Source organism: Mastigoproctus giganteus, chromosome 6 (assembly GCF_048544385.1).
Source record: "Mastigoproctus giganteus isolate SK-2022 chromosome 6, ASM4854438v1, whole genome shotgun sequence".
In the NCBI taxonomy this organism is placed as follows: Eukaryota; Metazoa; Arthropoda; class Arachnida; order Uropygi; family Thelyphonidae; genus Mastigoproctus; species Mastigoproctus giganteus.
The window spans coordinates 172,746,960-172,761,640 of NC_143580.1; the positions used below are offsets into that span (position 1 = coordinate 172,746,960).

Here is a 14,681-nt window from a genome sequence, read left to right on the forward strand (position 1 = left end):
GCTTGGATTACGGAGCTCCAATCTATGACTCTGCCAGGAAAAGTGCACTAACTCGGCTAGACACCATCCATCACAGTGCCCTAAGAACTGCTTTAGGAGCATTCAGAACATCCCCTGTACAGAGTCTATATATAGATGCACACGAACCTCCACTCCATCTTCGGAGGAAAATGTTGATGCTGAACTATGCAGCAAAAATACGGAGTCTTCCTTTTCATCCTATCTCGCCATACTTATTTGAGCCCCAGTGGACCACATTTTATCAAAACAAACCTAACGAAAACAAGCCTATTGAGATAAGGTTGCTACAGTTAACACAATGTTGGAATCTAGACATGGGTAATGTCTTTCAGGAAATGAGCAATCACGACCCTCCGTGGTCTGATTATACACCAATTTGTGACTTCTCATTCCAACAATGGGGGAAAAAGCAAGCAGCAGACCTTACCATCAGGAAACTCCATGCTGCACATGTAGCAGAAAATTCTCGTTATCTTCAAATATATACCGATGGCTCGAAAACAAGTACGACAGTGGGCGCAGCAGCAGTTTCTTCTATCTTTTCTACTTCTGTGTCCCTTCCAAAGGAATGCAGCATCTACTCTGCTGAACTGTGGGCAATTAAAATAGCTCTGGATCACGTTATTAATCTGTCTAGTAAGCGAATTATGATCTACCCTGATTCTCTGAGTGCAATAAAATCATTGAAAAATCCATCCAAACCAATCCACCCCATCTTGAAGCAAATTAGATCACAGATAATTGCGTTACAAGCTGCAAACCAATCAGTCCGTTTCTGTTGGATACCGGGTCATGTAGGCATCAAAGGAAATGAATATGCAGATCAAGCCGCTAAACATCCAATCACTGCAAGATCTCCTAACTACCAAGTGCCATATGTAGATTACAAATCAGTCATGAAAAACGTGTGTGAAGAGCAATGGTTGCAAATCTGGCAGGCTCAGTGTGGAAATAAACTGCTTCAATTTAAACAGGAACCTAAGTTATGGCCATCAAGTATGCGATCAAATAGGCAAGAGGAGGTGATCCTGGCTAGGACGCGTATTGGGCACACGCATCTAATCCATATTTATCTGCTCATGGGGGAAGATCCGCCTATTTGTGCATATTGTCAGACTACACTTACGGTGAGGCATATTCTAATAAATTGCAATCATTATAATAATTATCGAAAAAAAATTTTCAAATCGCTTTCACATCTGCAAGAACCTTTGACATTACCCCATCTGATTGGAGACAATGCAAATCTAGCTGAGTTCTTTTATTTCTTAAAGCAGACGGGATTATTTTACAGATTTTAACTGTAAATTGCACTATCGAATAGAATCAAGCACAATATGGCCTTAGCAGCCCTTGTGCCATTAAACAACACATCAACCAACCAACAACACAATACACACACTTCTGGCATTTACAGAGTTCTGTATACACCACACCAACATGACAGCACAGTTGTGGGGAACCACCGGTGGCGCTCCAACCAAACGATATGCCACTGTGCCTGCAGTGTCCAACCAATGTGTTGTTGACACAACATTCGCCATTGATGATGAACAGCAGTGAAGAGGGGGGGGTGTCTCTTGAGTAGTATGCTGAAGAATCCCATATGTCTGAGTGTGCAGTGCATCATCATTTGGGATATTGTTCTTACATTTCTCATAATGTATTATGATGTCGACTGTCACACAGTGACCTGCTGTTCAGAGCTTTATCCCATAACTACTACTTTATCACTTTGACTTTTACCAACCAGATGCAAATTACCACTGCTCTATCATAATAAACTGTTTGACTTTTTATACTGTGAACTATGTGGCATAGGCCATTACAGATGGGGTGGTCATAATTCAGTGATCACTGAGTATATATTATTCATTTTATCCATATATACATTTTTGATAAAATTCCAGACTGAGTTTTAAAAATCTTTCACTTTTATATAAATATTAATATATGAGTTTAAAAATGAAATTATATGTTTCGTCAAGACATTTTTAAGAAATATATTGTAAATAAGATTAATTTCCTCTTCCTACTCCATGTTTCTTTTTAATTCTATCATACTTATATTATTATATATTAATATTTGCTCTTTGATTGTTTTAAATTATTAACTTAATTATTTAAAATTTGTGTTTCTATTTAGAGGAGAGATGCAGAGACATCGCTGGCTATTTCATATCTATCTGATATGGTAAATGAGATGAGATCGTTATTACAACAGCTGTGGGAAACTATTGCATGTCATGGAACTGATGGAAAGCCATCATCTGAGTCATATACTAATTTATCATCCGGGCCATCAGCAGCTGCTTTCAGTGAAAAAAATAAGGATATAGCAGACAAAGAATATATGATGGAAAGCTTAAGAAGGAAAGCTCGTAGAATTATCAGGCAGTATGAAACATTTTCAGTATCACACAGTTTGTTCTGTTTTAAGAATGTAGATTGTTCTAAGAATGTTTTAAGAATGTAGATTGGTAGTTTGAGAATGTAAGATTGTTTTGTTTATACTACAGAATGACCACTATGTCAGAGTTTACATTTATTTGTTTTGATAACGAATGCAATGATTAACTGTATTTAGCAGTCATGCGTGCCTAAACTATGGTCCACGGAAACACCTGTGCTCCTGCATTCTCACACTTGAACACTTGGCTAAATATAATCAGACAAGTAGACATGAACTTTATCAACACAAATTATTTTTGAATATTTATTTATTTTTTTCAATTTTGCTATAAGTTTCTTTTATATAGGTTGTGTAAATTATGTTTCTTTTATATAGGTTGTGTAAATTATGTTTCTTTTATATAGATTGAGTATATTTTTATTTGATATTTCTGAGCATGTAAATATAAATTCAACTAATTTAATTTTCTTTCTTAGTTAACAAAGAATAGTTATTAGCATTAGCATTAGTAGAGGCATTTGATGCAAGAAAGCAAGCTTATGCAGCATCAGCCAAAAAAAAAAACAAAAAAAAAACCACTTCCACTTCACTCCTCTGTTCGTTCAAAATACCTGTCCAGCTGAGCCTTAAACTTATTTAGGCTATCAACTTCCACGACAAGGGATGGAAGTCTGTTCCACCAACCAACCACCCGCTGGCTAAAGGCAAATTTCCGCACGTCTATCCTACATCTGTCTTTCCTCAATTTGAATTTATGCCCTCTCAGGTGATTATTCTGAGCGAGAGGAAGAATCCCATCAGCATTGAGCATGCTCAAACCATTCAAGACTTTATACACCTCTATCATATCACCTCGCTGGTGCCTAGTCTCCAGACACTGTAATTTGCAAAACTTAAGCCTTTCTTCGTAAGAGCACAACTTTGTTCCATTCACTAATCTTGTTGCCCTTCTCTGTACTTGTTCCAGCAGCTCTACATCCTTCTTGAAATGAGGCCTCCAGACCTGTATACAGTACTCAAGGTGCGGTCTGACCATTGCCTTATACAAGGGAATAATCACCTCCTTATCCCTGCTAGAAAAATTCCTATATATCATTGACAATACACCATGAGCTACTCTTGCTGCCCATCTGCACTGCTCAGAGTACTTCATATCTGCCTGCACAACCACCCCCAGGTCCCTTTCATTCTCTACCACTGTCAGTGTAGTACCACAGAGTTGATACGTTGCTCTGGGGGTGGTTGTGCAGGCAGATATGAAGATCTCTGAGCAGTGCAGACGAGCTGCAAGAGTAGCTCATGGATATATAGGAATTTTATATAGGATATATAGGAATTCCTATATATCATTGTCAATGATATAAAAATTCCTATATATCATTGTCAATGATATATAGGAATTTTTCTAGCAGGGGTAAGGAGGTGATTATTCCCTTGTATAAGGCAATGGTCAGGCCGCACCTTGAGTACTGTATACAGGTCTGGAGGCCTCATTTCAAGAAGGATGCTGTTTCCCATGTGTAGTACTTTACATTTGTCAATATTAAACTTCATTTGCCACCTCTCAGTCCATCTGCTCAACCTTTCCAGATCCTGTTGCAGCAGCATAGTGTCAGTAGTGTCTTTGACAACCCTGCCTACCTTTGTATCGTCTGCAAACTTCAACATTAAGCTTGATATACCATCAATATCATTTATGAATACAGGAAACAATAATGGACCCAACACTGAGCCCTGAGGGACTCCACTAATAACATTAGTCCACGACGAGCAGTGTCCATTGATTACCACTCTCTGTCTTCTCCCCCTCAGCCACCCCTTTATCCACAGCAGCAATTTGCCTCCAATGTCACACTGCTCCAATTTGTGCAGCAGTCTTCCATGTGCAACAGTATCAAAAGCCTTTCTAAGATCCAAGTATATAATATCAAAGTTATTCCCTGCATCCAGTTCCTTTGTGACTGCATCATAGTATCCAATCAGATTGGTCAGGCAAGACTTCCCCTTAACAAAACCATGCTGTGTCCGAGCTATAACTGAAGTCTTGTCTAAATGATCCTGCAGTGCTTCTTTAACTAGTGCCTCCATTAATTTTCCTGGAACAGAAGTTAAACTCACAGGTCTATAATTACTTGTGTCAGCCTTTGATCATCCTTTGTGAATTGGGGTCACATTTGCACATCTCCAGTCTGTGGGTACCTCCCCTGAGTCCAAGGAAGCTCTCATAATTATGGCTAAGGGTTTGCTTACTTCCTCTGCTGCCTCCTTTAATATAACTGGATAGATCCCATCCACCCCGGGTGCCTTTCTTGTGTTTATCTTCAACAATTTCTCCTCCACTTTACTCTCAGTTATTACAAGATTCTCTAGCTTACTGCTAGAGTTGAATACACCTCTGGCATTCCACTCGCTAAATAACTCCTCATGTGTGAATGTCGATGCAAAATATTCATTTAGTTTGTTAGCTACCTGAGCAGGATCATCAACAGTTGACCCATCGATATCAAGTGGACCAATCTGATTCATCCCCTTCCTTCTAGAGTTTACATAAGTAAAGAACTCTTTGCTGTTTTTCTTTGCATCCCCTGCCAAAGATCTCTCGTAATCTGCCATCGCCTGCCTAACCTCCTTTGTAACTTGGTTACAGATCAACTTGTATCTATCATAGGCTTCTGTGTCATGTGTTAATTTGTATGTATCCCATGCATGTTTCTTCTCTGTTATGTTTGTTTCCATAGTATTATTAACTGCTCTCTAATAAAGAATTATCTGTGAGTGCTTCTTCAAGCTTGGGTACACCATATATTTGTCAGTTTACTAAAATTAATCCCCCTCCCCATTTTTTTGTTACTATAAATCTGCTAAGTGACATTCTAACAGCCAAAATGACCACTATTATTAAATTATCAATTGGAGAAAAATGGATGAGTTCTTGAATTGCTTTGTAATATTGTTGATAGTAAAATAAGTTCGACTCACTGTAGTAGACTTAATTTATCTAAAATGCAAATGATTAATTAAAAACTTTCCTCTAAGTCTAGCAAGACTAGGTAGTTTTATCACATCAGTTTTAGACTACTGTATATTTTATTTTATTTCATTTCATTTCATTTCACAAGCTCGTGTATACGAGCTTTCATACGCTCGTATTTTATTTTATTGTAAATAAAGTGTTTTAGTTGCAGGATTGGAATTTGTTTATTTGAATACCGGCTGGTGTAAAGTCTAATTGTTCAATAAGACTACATAGACTAAGCCTAGCAAGGTATTTGACTCAGTTTCTCATGAGAGGTTATTGTTTAAGGTGGAACATGTTGGAATTACTGAAAAAATTCTAAGATGGATTGCTGGGTGGCTGTAGGGTAGAAGGCAGAGGATTGTGATTAATGGATATTCTTCAGAGTGGTGTGAAGTCAGAATTCGGGTTCCTCAAGGATTGGTGATGATGAGATAGAAAAGTTGTCAAAATTTGCAGATGTAAAAATTGTTAGAGTAGTTAATGATCAGTACCAAGCAGCTCATCTTCAGGATGACTTGAACAGGCTGCAAGAATGGTCAGAAAGTAGGCAGCTATGTTTTTAATGTAGCAAAATACAAAGTATTACACTTGGGGAATAGCAACCTCAAAATAAATTGTCCACTTGGTGAGGTTGAATTAAAAACAGTAGAGAAAGAAAGGGATCTGGGGGTTATAATACAGACAGATATGAAGTTTCTGAGCAGTGTAAAAAGGCAGCCAGGAAAGCCAATGGTGTCCTAGCTATGATTTATTGAACATTATCCTGTAGATATATTGAGGTCATAGTTCCACTATATAAAGTAATTGTAAGACCACATTTGGAATACTGTATTCAAGTATGGAGTCCTCTTCTGAAAAAGACATTGAGCTTCTTGAAAGGATCCAAAGATGGACAATCTCATGGTGAGATCAGCAAAAGAGCGACCTATGAGGAAAGACTCAGAGTATGTGGGCGACAGAGCTTGGCAACCAGGCACCTCAGAGGTGGCCTGATTGAGGTTTATAAGACTCTGAGAGGTCTAAAAATAGCAAAATGAAAAAAAGGCAGAATTTTCACTGTTATAGAGAATTTCAGAACTCGGGAGAATGAATTCAAATTACAGGGGAAGAGGTTTAGACTTGATTGTAGGAGGTTCTCTTTTAGGCAGCAAGTTGTTGGTTTCTGGAACTTGTTGCCTTCACATGTAGTTGAGGCTGACAATTTGAATAAATTCAAAGATCAGCTGGATCTTTGAATGAAATATAATATTTTTCAACATATCATTGTCAAAAAGCAAGCATGTGTAATATGGTAGAATTATGTTTTTGAAATGGTGTGCATTTATCTATTTGTGGTCACTGCTCAGTTATCCATTTTATGCCTTTACTTTGAACCTCTGAAGATTTCAGTGGATCATTATGTTCCAACACAAAGTAAAATTGTTGAATTCTACTCTAAATATGGTATTATTCTTGCCACTCAAGGAGCTTTCAGAAGGGAATTTTGATTCAGAGATGTTCCATGTTGTAATACCATTCTCTTCTTAGTTAAAAGATTTCATGAAAAGAGAGAGAGAGAGAGAGAGAGATTTTTTGTTCATCTAAGCAGCTGAGATGTTCCACAATGAAAACAGAAAATAACTTCATAGCAGAAGTAGCACAGAATTCTAAGGAATCGACCCATCACCTTTCAGCAAAAAGGTGTTGATAGAATAAATGTCAGTTGTATATTCTATGAAGATCTTCATCTGTAACCATTTTTGCCATTTTATTCTTAACAAATGTGGTGGAGAATGACAGTTTCATCATTTGCTAATGATAAATTTCAATTTTTCTTGGAGCATGCCAGTAAACAGAGTTTTGGGCAGAAGAAAAATCCTCTCCACCTGTGGATCAGCAGATTTACACCAAAGAGGACTGCATTCTGCGAGAATCATAGTGCTGTGTAATTGGATCTGATTTCTTTGAATAGAATAATATCCTCTGAATAATACACAAATATTTTGAATAACTTTCGTTTAATCTTGAATTGAAATACACAGAAGTCTGCTATAGTGATTTCTGAGACAGCAATTCAAAGGCAAAGATAATCGTCCTGCTCTACCCTGGTTCAGCAAAGCTTTAGAGATGAACTAAAAATCGTGATTGGTTGTTGGGGTTATTGCTGCTGTTTAAAAGGGCCCATTATAAGCATTAGCATTAGTAGAGGCATTTGATGCAAGAAAGCAGTGATAGTATTTTGATTTGTTGCAGTATGTGGGTCATTTGTAATGAATATCCTTTAAAAGATGCAACTTTTAAGGTGCAGACTTGTAATAGTGTGTTGAGAGTATAGTAAGAGGGAGAACTCCCACATTTACACTTGTCTTAAACACAATGAACACATTCTGTTTTTTGCTTGCCTTTGTTTTGTGTTAGAAATATATGCCAGATATAAATAATCTATTCTGAGTTATTTAATACTGTTAAAGACACTTTTTATGTGAATATATTCTTAATGTTCAGCACTGTACATGTAACTATAAAAGTAGTAAATTAGTTTTTAAACAATGTTGATAGTTAGATATAATAATTGATGAATAATTTAGTTTATATTGTAGTTGGTGAATAGCTGAGATTATTTATTAGTTGTATACTTAACAAGGTTTCATATATATGTATTCTTGTAAGGTAACACTTGATAATGTGCAATATATGGAGAATGTTGTTGATCATCAGAATAAATTGCTTACCACAGTGGCTGAGACAGTTTGGTTTAGTTCAAAGTGAAATTAGCCACTTTTTGACAACAGGGAAGATATGAGTGATTGTGTTTTTTTTTTTTTTGGAAGATGTAGAAAAAGAACTTCCCCAATCCTCGGAAGTTGAAAATTTCGCTTATATTACTAAGCTATTTAATCTCTCTAAAAGGTCATATTTATAACGGAAATTGCACTACCCTTTCATCGTTATCATATGTTCCCGCTATAAGAATCGATTTTGATCGCCTTTGAGATATTTTTCTAAAGGATGTTTCTGGAGGTCACAACCAAAAAACAATTTGCACTTTCCGGTTCATTGGGCTTTCCTGTTAGTGCATCTAATTATAAATGGGTAGTAAACTCAATCTTATTGCATTTGTGATAATACCAATAACGGCAATTATGTGGGTTTTTATGTTATTATGGTGAAATGTGTTCCCCTTCACAGAAATCAATCATATAAAAAACAAATTTTCAGAAACTTCTCTTCATTCCTATTTACGTATTAGAATGATAAAGGGAAAGCAACCAAAGAAAAGTGCAAGTGGTGGTAGTAGTGCCAGGAAACGAAACAAAATTCATTTAGAAATGAAGATGAAAATGATTAAGAATTATACGAAGCAGAACAAAACAAAGTTTGTCATCTATTGCAAGGGAATTAGGTCTCGCTGCTTCAACAGTGAATACTATTTTAAAGGACTGTGTGTATAAAAGAACATGTCAAAGGATCAACGCACTTGAGATCAATAGTGATCACAAAAAAGGTGTTCAGGTGCTATATCGAAGATGGAACAGCTGTTAATAATATGGATGGAAAATCAGATTCAAAAGCGAGTGCCCCTGAGTGAGTCTAATGACCATTCAAGCAAAAGCAACAAGTATTTATAAAGATATTAAGGATAAGTACAGTGAACTCCAACCCAAGTTCGTGGCGAGCAACAGGTGGTTTAATAGGTTCAAGCATCACGCTGGTTTCCACAACGTTAAAATATACAGCGAAGTCGCCAGTGCTGATTCTGTAGCTGCAGAGAAATTTTGTGATGTGTTAGAAAAAATTATTGATGGAGGTGGCTGAATGCAGCAAATTTTTAACGGTGACAAGACTGCTGTGTATGGGAAAAAAATTCCAGATCGAATACATTGCCAAAAAGGAAAAAACAATGCCGGTTTCCAAGGCTTCAAAAGATAGGGCCACGCTTTTGCTTGGGACTAATGCAGCGGGAGATTACAGATTAAAACCACTGTTTGTGTACCATTCTGAAAATCCTCTTGCATTTAAGGGCATCAATAAAGACACCCTACCTGTGCATTTCCAATTTAACCAGAGAGCATGGATAACAATATCTCTCTTTAAGGATTAGTTTAAATGCTGCTTCATTCCCGAGGTTGAAAAATATTGTAAAGACAACAACATTCCTTTCAAGATTTTTCTTCTATTAGATAATGCTCTTGGACATCCTACACATCTAGATGATTTCTGTTCGAACGTGAGAGTCATATTTCTACCACTAAACACGACTTCACTCATCCAACCTCATGGTGTTATTTCGAATTTAAAAGTATACTATTTGCGCACAACGTTTGCTCAGGTATTGTCTGCAGTAGATGATGAGAAAAATTTTACATTCAGAGACTTTTGGAAATCTTACAATATTTTCCACACCATCTTAAACATTAATTAAGGCCTGGGTGGAAATTACTAAAAATTGTTTAAATGGCACATGGAAGAAATTATGCTCACAGCATGTAAAAGGCTTCAAAGGATTTGAAAAAGACAAATCATATGAAGAGTTTACAGATGAGATTGTAAAGGTTGCAGAGTTACTTCAGTTGGAGGTTGATGCCAAAGACGTGGAGGAGTTAATAGAGGAAGAAGAGAAGGAATTATCCAACGAAGAACTTATTGATTTGCAGGCAGCAGTAGTGAAAGAAGAAAATGCTGATGATCCTCATTTGGTTCCAAATGAGGAGCCGAGACGCTTCATGACCAGAGAGATGGCATTTCATGAAATTGCATTGGCAATGGCAAGGTTTGAGAAGATGGATCCTGACAGCGAACGATTCTTAAAAGTTAATAGAGGGGTGAATGATATGCTTATTTGCTACAAAGAAATCTACGATGAAAAGAAAAAAGCCACCATCCAGACACTATTAATATATTTTTCGTAAGGTTGAGCGGCCGTCCCCTTCTAAATCTCCACAGCCCTCAACCTCTGCAGCAGCGTACTTATCAGCTGAAGACGTCAGTTCCGGCAACGATGCTGCAGAAGTACGAAGTATGACTCAGTTTTTCTAATTTTTCTGCGCATGAGATAAAAACTTGAATAAATACAATAAATAATTCTATTTACAAGTTCGTCGAACATTTATTTTTTGATTCAATCAATTCAGCGAGCACAGTTGCAAGTGCTGCACAAGCATGGGTGAAATTCCGACTTACATAGCGTTCCGCAGAATGCAACCCTTACGTAAGTCAGGGAGTTCCTGTGTATGCAGGCAGTTCCCAACTTTACAAGTTAATTCGTTCCTAGCGCGTGTTTGTAAAACGAAAACTCATAAAGCAGGAATTTATTTCCCATAGACATAATGTTAAACACATGTATTGCATTCTCAACAATGAATTATGACCATAGTAATGTTAAATGAATGTCAACAAAATAATAGTTTATGCTTAAACAATGATTTGTTTATCCACATAAATAAAAAAAATAGCCTTTAATTAAAATAAAGCAAATTATAATAATAAAAAAATTATTTATGTCATAGAAATGTTGAGGAATGTTTATTCTTCATCATCATCATTGACTAAATGCACACTCATATTGATGGTTCATCACCCATTGTTGGCTCAGTACTTGTTTGTTGGAAGCACAAGTTGTTGTCTTCTTCTTCGGAAGTGCTTCAGGAGTCATTTGTTTTCAGGACAGTCTTCTGTTTTCTTTATAAATTTCACGATAGCATGCATAACATTTTTTAAATCTGTAGCTACTTTTCTAGTGTGCTCTACTAGACAGCAGAAATGAAGAGCAACACAACCACTCTTTGTAATGTCAGCTGTGGTAACTGCTTTATATTATGTAAGTTAGTGAGACACTCTCATTTGCCTAAACAAACGCATGTACAGTAGTACTGTATTTACAGCTACATGTGTGGCCCTGAGTTCCAAGCAATCTTTCTGGTGCGTCTTATAGCGTTTTTCCTAGGGCAAGTACTAGTGCTTTAATAAACCCTCCACCGCTCGCAGCGTTACTGCTGACCGCATCAAGACTGCTTCCCTCACCAAGCAATGTCACTGCTTCACCGCTAGCAACATTACTGCTGACCCTGCTTGTAATGTTACTGCTATCACTAGTAACATACTGCTCTCCTCTTCTGCTGACCACTTCGGCACTGGTTGACACTGCTCCTACCTCCACGTGGCTGGCCTGTAACCTGGGAGAAGGAATTCCCTCTTCCAGGGCTAAAAGGAGAAAAGCTGGATTGCGATGAATATCCATCACTAGAGTCCCCAGGCGGCAAAGTTGTTAACTCTGTCTCAGAACATGAGTCGAATCGTCCGAAAATACTTCAGACGGAAAAACAGATTTCAGAATATGCCTTATAATGCACTCACTGTCCACACAACCTGTTGGCAAGCTGTCACCTTTTCTGATTCAGAAATGTTTAGAATCGGTTGTTGGATCCCTTAAAATGGTGAAGCGTCTCCAATCTGGAGACCTAACTGAGACTTCAAAAACATCTCATTCAGAAAAATTGTTAAAATTAACAAGATTTAACAATATTCCAGTGTCAGTTATGCCCCATAACTCTGAACACGTCTAAAGGCATCCAAATCCCATTCGCTGCTTTAAGTGTCAGAAGTACTTTAAGTATGGCCATGCACAGATGGCATGCTGAGGCGATGCTGGGTGTCCTCTTTGCGGCTCCAAGGAACATTCCCAGGAAGACTGTGTACAGCTTCCTCTCCTACTTGCCCAAACTGTAAAGGAAGTTATCCTGCATTTTCTAAAGCCTGTGACCTTTGAAAAACAGAGAAAAAAATCTAGAAATATAAAGTCACATACCCTGAAGCAAGAAAGCAAGTATTGTTAACCATGCCTAGCCGATCATATGCATCGGTCAGCAGAAGTAGCCACTCATTTGCAAAACAAACAGATGTCTCCATAGAACCGAGCAGTTCTTTTTCCACCTGGGCCAAAACTGCGCTAACATTCAAAAAGAAACTTGAGTCAGTGAGATCAGCAATACACCGATCAGTATCCCAACTGTGATGCTATCTCAACAGTGCCTGAAACAGCAAAATCAGTAATTGTTGAAGACCAGGAAAAAGTGAAACCATGCAATAGCAAAATGGAAATCGATGTTCAACAAGAGGGTGACAACTCAGTATTAGAATTACGTGCTAATGATACCATAGAAACAGGATGCTCAACCTTTTCCAGGAATGAAAAATTAAAACAAAGCAGGCTGAAGCCTTCTCAGAAAAAACAAGTCGGATCAATCTTCCTCAATCAAACCCAAACGATAAATAAATTCCTACAATGGAACTGTAGTGGATTACGCAGTAATTTTAATGACCTGAGTGATTTACTTATTCAAACTAATGTAGTGGGGGCATGCTTACAGGAAACCTTTCTATCACCAAAAGTCTCTGAAATATAAAAATTACTCCATATTTAGGTGAGACAGGGATTCTGACGGTCCTGTTTATGAAGGGGTAGTTGTTCTTTGCAAATCTACTATACTGTCAAGACATTTCCAAATACAGACCTTAGAAGTTGTAGCAGTTCAGATTGCAGTTGGGATATCATTAACCCTTGCATCCATTTATATCTCACTGAATTATCCTTTGCTCCCAGACTGAACTTGACAATCTGATTGCATAATTGCTACCTCTTGTCTGTTTACTCAGTGATTTCAATTGTCATCATCCATTTTGGGTATCTTCCACCATGAATAGGAGAGGCCAATTAATTGAAACATTCGTGGATAACCATAATCTGATTCTGTTAAATTCTGGCTCTCCAACTCGTATTCAACTACCTACAGGTACTATAGACTTATCCATCTGTTCAACTCCCCTCGATGTGGGCACCTGTACGTGGTGAGGGGACCTCCCAGTGATGCTGCTGGTCTTCCAGATTAGCATCACTGGGATCTAACGCCCATACCTTGGTTCCAGAGTTACATCGTTGGAATCCGGCGTGTTTGTCGTGCGCTATGACCCGTGGAAATTTGGAAAGGGAGATCCTGGTGGTTGAGGGGCCCAGCTTCAATACACCACTTTGGTCCCTGCTTCGACAAGACAGGTGGTCCTGGAAGGCCCGGCTAGGATCAATCGGCTAGTAGGCTCGCCTGCGAGGGTCAGCCGTGTCAATGCCATGTCCCTACCCTGATGGTCCGAGGGAAGGATTCAGGCTGGTGGCAGTGCGGGTATGGGGTCTGGTTAGCCCTGGCATTCCACTCCTGAGCGCATTTATTGCATGCCAGGTAGTGGGCATCGTGGGCTCCGTGGTGGGTGGGGGAGCCCAGGCACTGAACCATTTCAAAACTTCATGAATCCTGATCAACTTACTTCTTCAGGGGCCCCAACCAGGTCCCTATCTGAAAATGTAGACGAATACACAGATAGCACTATTGCTACAAAGAGGCAGCAAATGGAAATGTCATCAGGGCCCGTTCCGAGGTTTTTAATTATACATTCTACCAGTGAAAAATCGATTGACAAAATGTCACCCTTCTTTATACAGAAATGGTTAGATGGGTTAGCAGGTTCACCCAAATCAGTTAAGAGGCTCCATTCTGGTGACCTCTTAATTGAAACTAAAACTGACAGGCAGTGTGAGCAGCTACTCTAAGCAACATCAGTCGGAGGAATACCCGTAACGGTGACACCTCATAGAACACTCAATTCATCAAGAGGTGTCGTTTCAGAGTGGGAACTTCTCAACGTTACCTAGAAGGAAATCTGCTCAGAACTGAAACCTCAGGGAGTTATTGCCGTAAAGAGAATTAATGCGCGTAGAGATGGGAAACTTGTTAAAACTAGAAACATAATCCTGACTTTTAACTCACCCAAGTCTCCTGATGAGGTTAATGCTGGCTACATCAACTGTCCAGTTGATGGACAGTTGATGTAGGAATGTAGGAATGATTTGGAATGTATGGACTGTCCATACATTCCAAACCCTTTATAGTGTTTTAAATGCCAGAAATATGGACATTATCAAATGGCCTGCTGTGGAGTCCTCGTATGCGCTCGATGTGGTGCAAAGGACCACGAAACGACAGCATGTTCAGCCACAAAACCCACCTGTATTAACTGTGAGGGAGAACATCCAGCCTACTCACGAGTATGCCAGAGGTGGAAAGAAGAAAAGAAAATCCAACGGCTAAAGGCAGAGCTGAATATATCATACCAGGAGGCAAGGAAAGTGGTGAAACTTAAATATCACTAAACCCACCTACGCACAGAAGGATGCAGGGAGATGTTCCATTGGAACTCAGA

General features: G+C 38.5%; 1 protein-coding gene across 2 annotated transcripts in view; it reads left to right on the forward strand.

The window, feature by feature from the left end:
- The window catches only part of LOC150084753 (uncharacterized), a 328,924-nt gene that overhangs the window by 83,987 nt on the left and 230,256 nt on the right, over window positions 1–14,681 (forward strand). For both annotated transcript variants that reach the window (XM_090375493.1, XM_090375494.1), the window contains exon 7: window positions 2,168–2,418. In XM_090375493.1, the coding sequence (XP_090231619.1) occupies window positions 2,168–2,418 (251 nt within the window). The remainder of the gene's footprint in view (window positions 1–2,167; window positions 2,419–14,681) is intronic.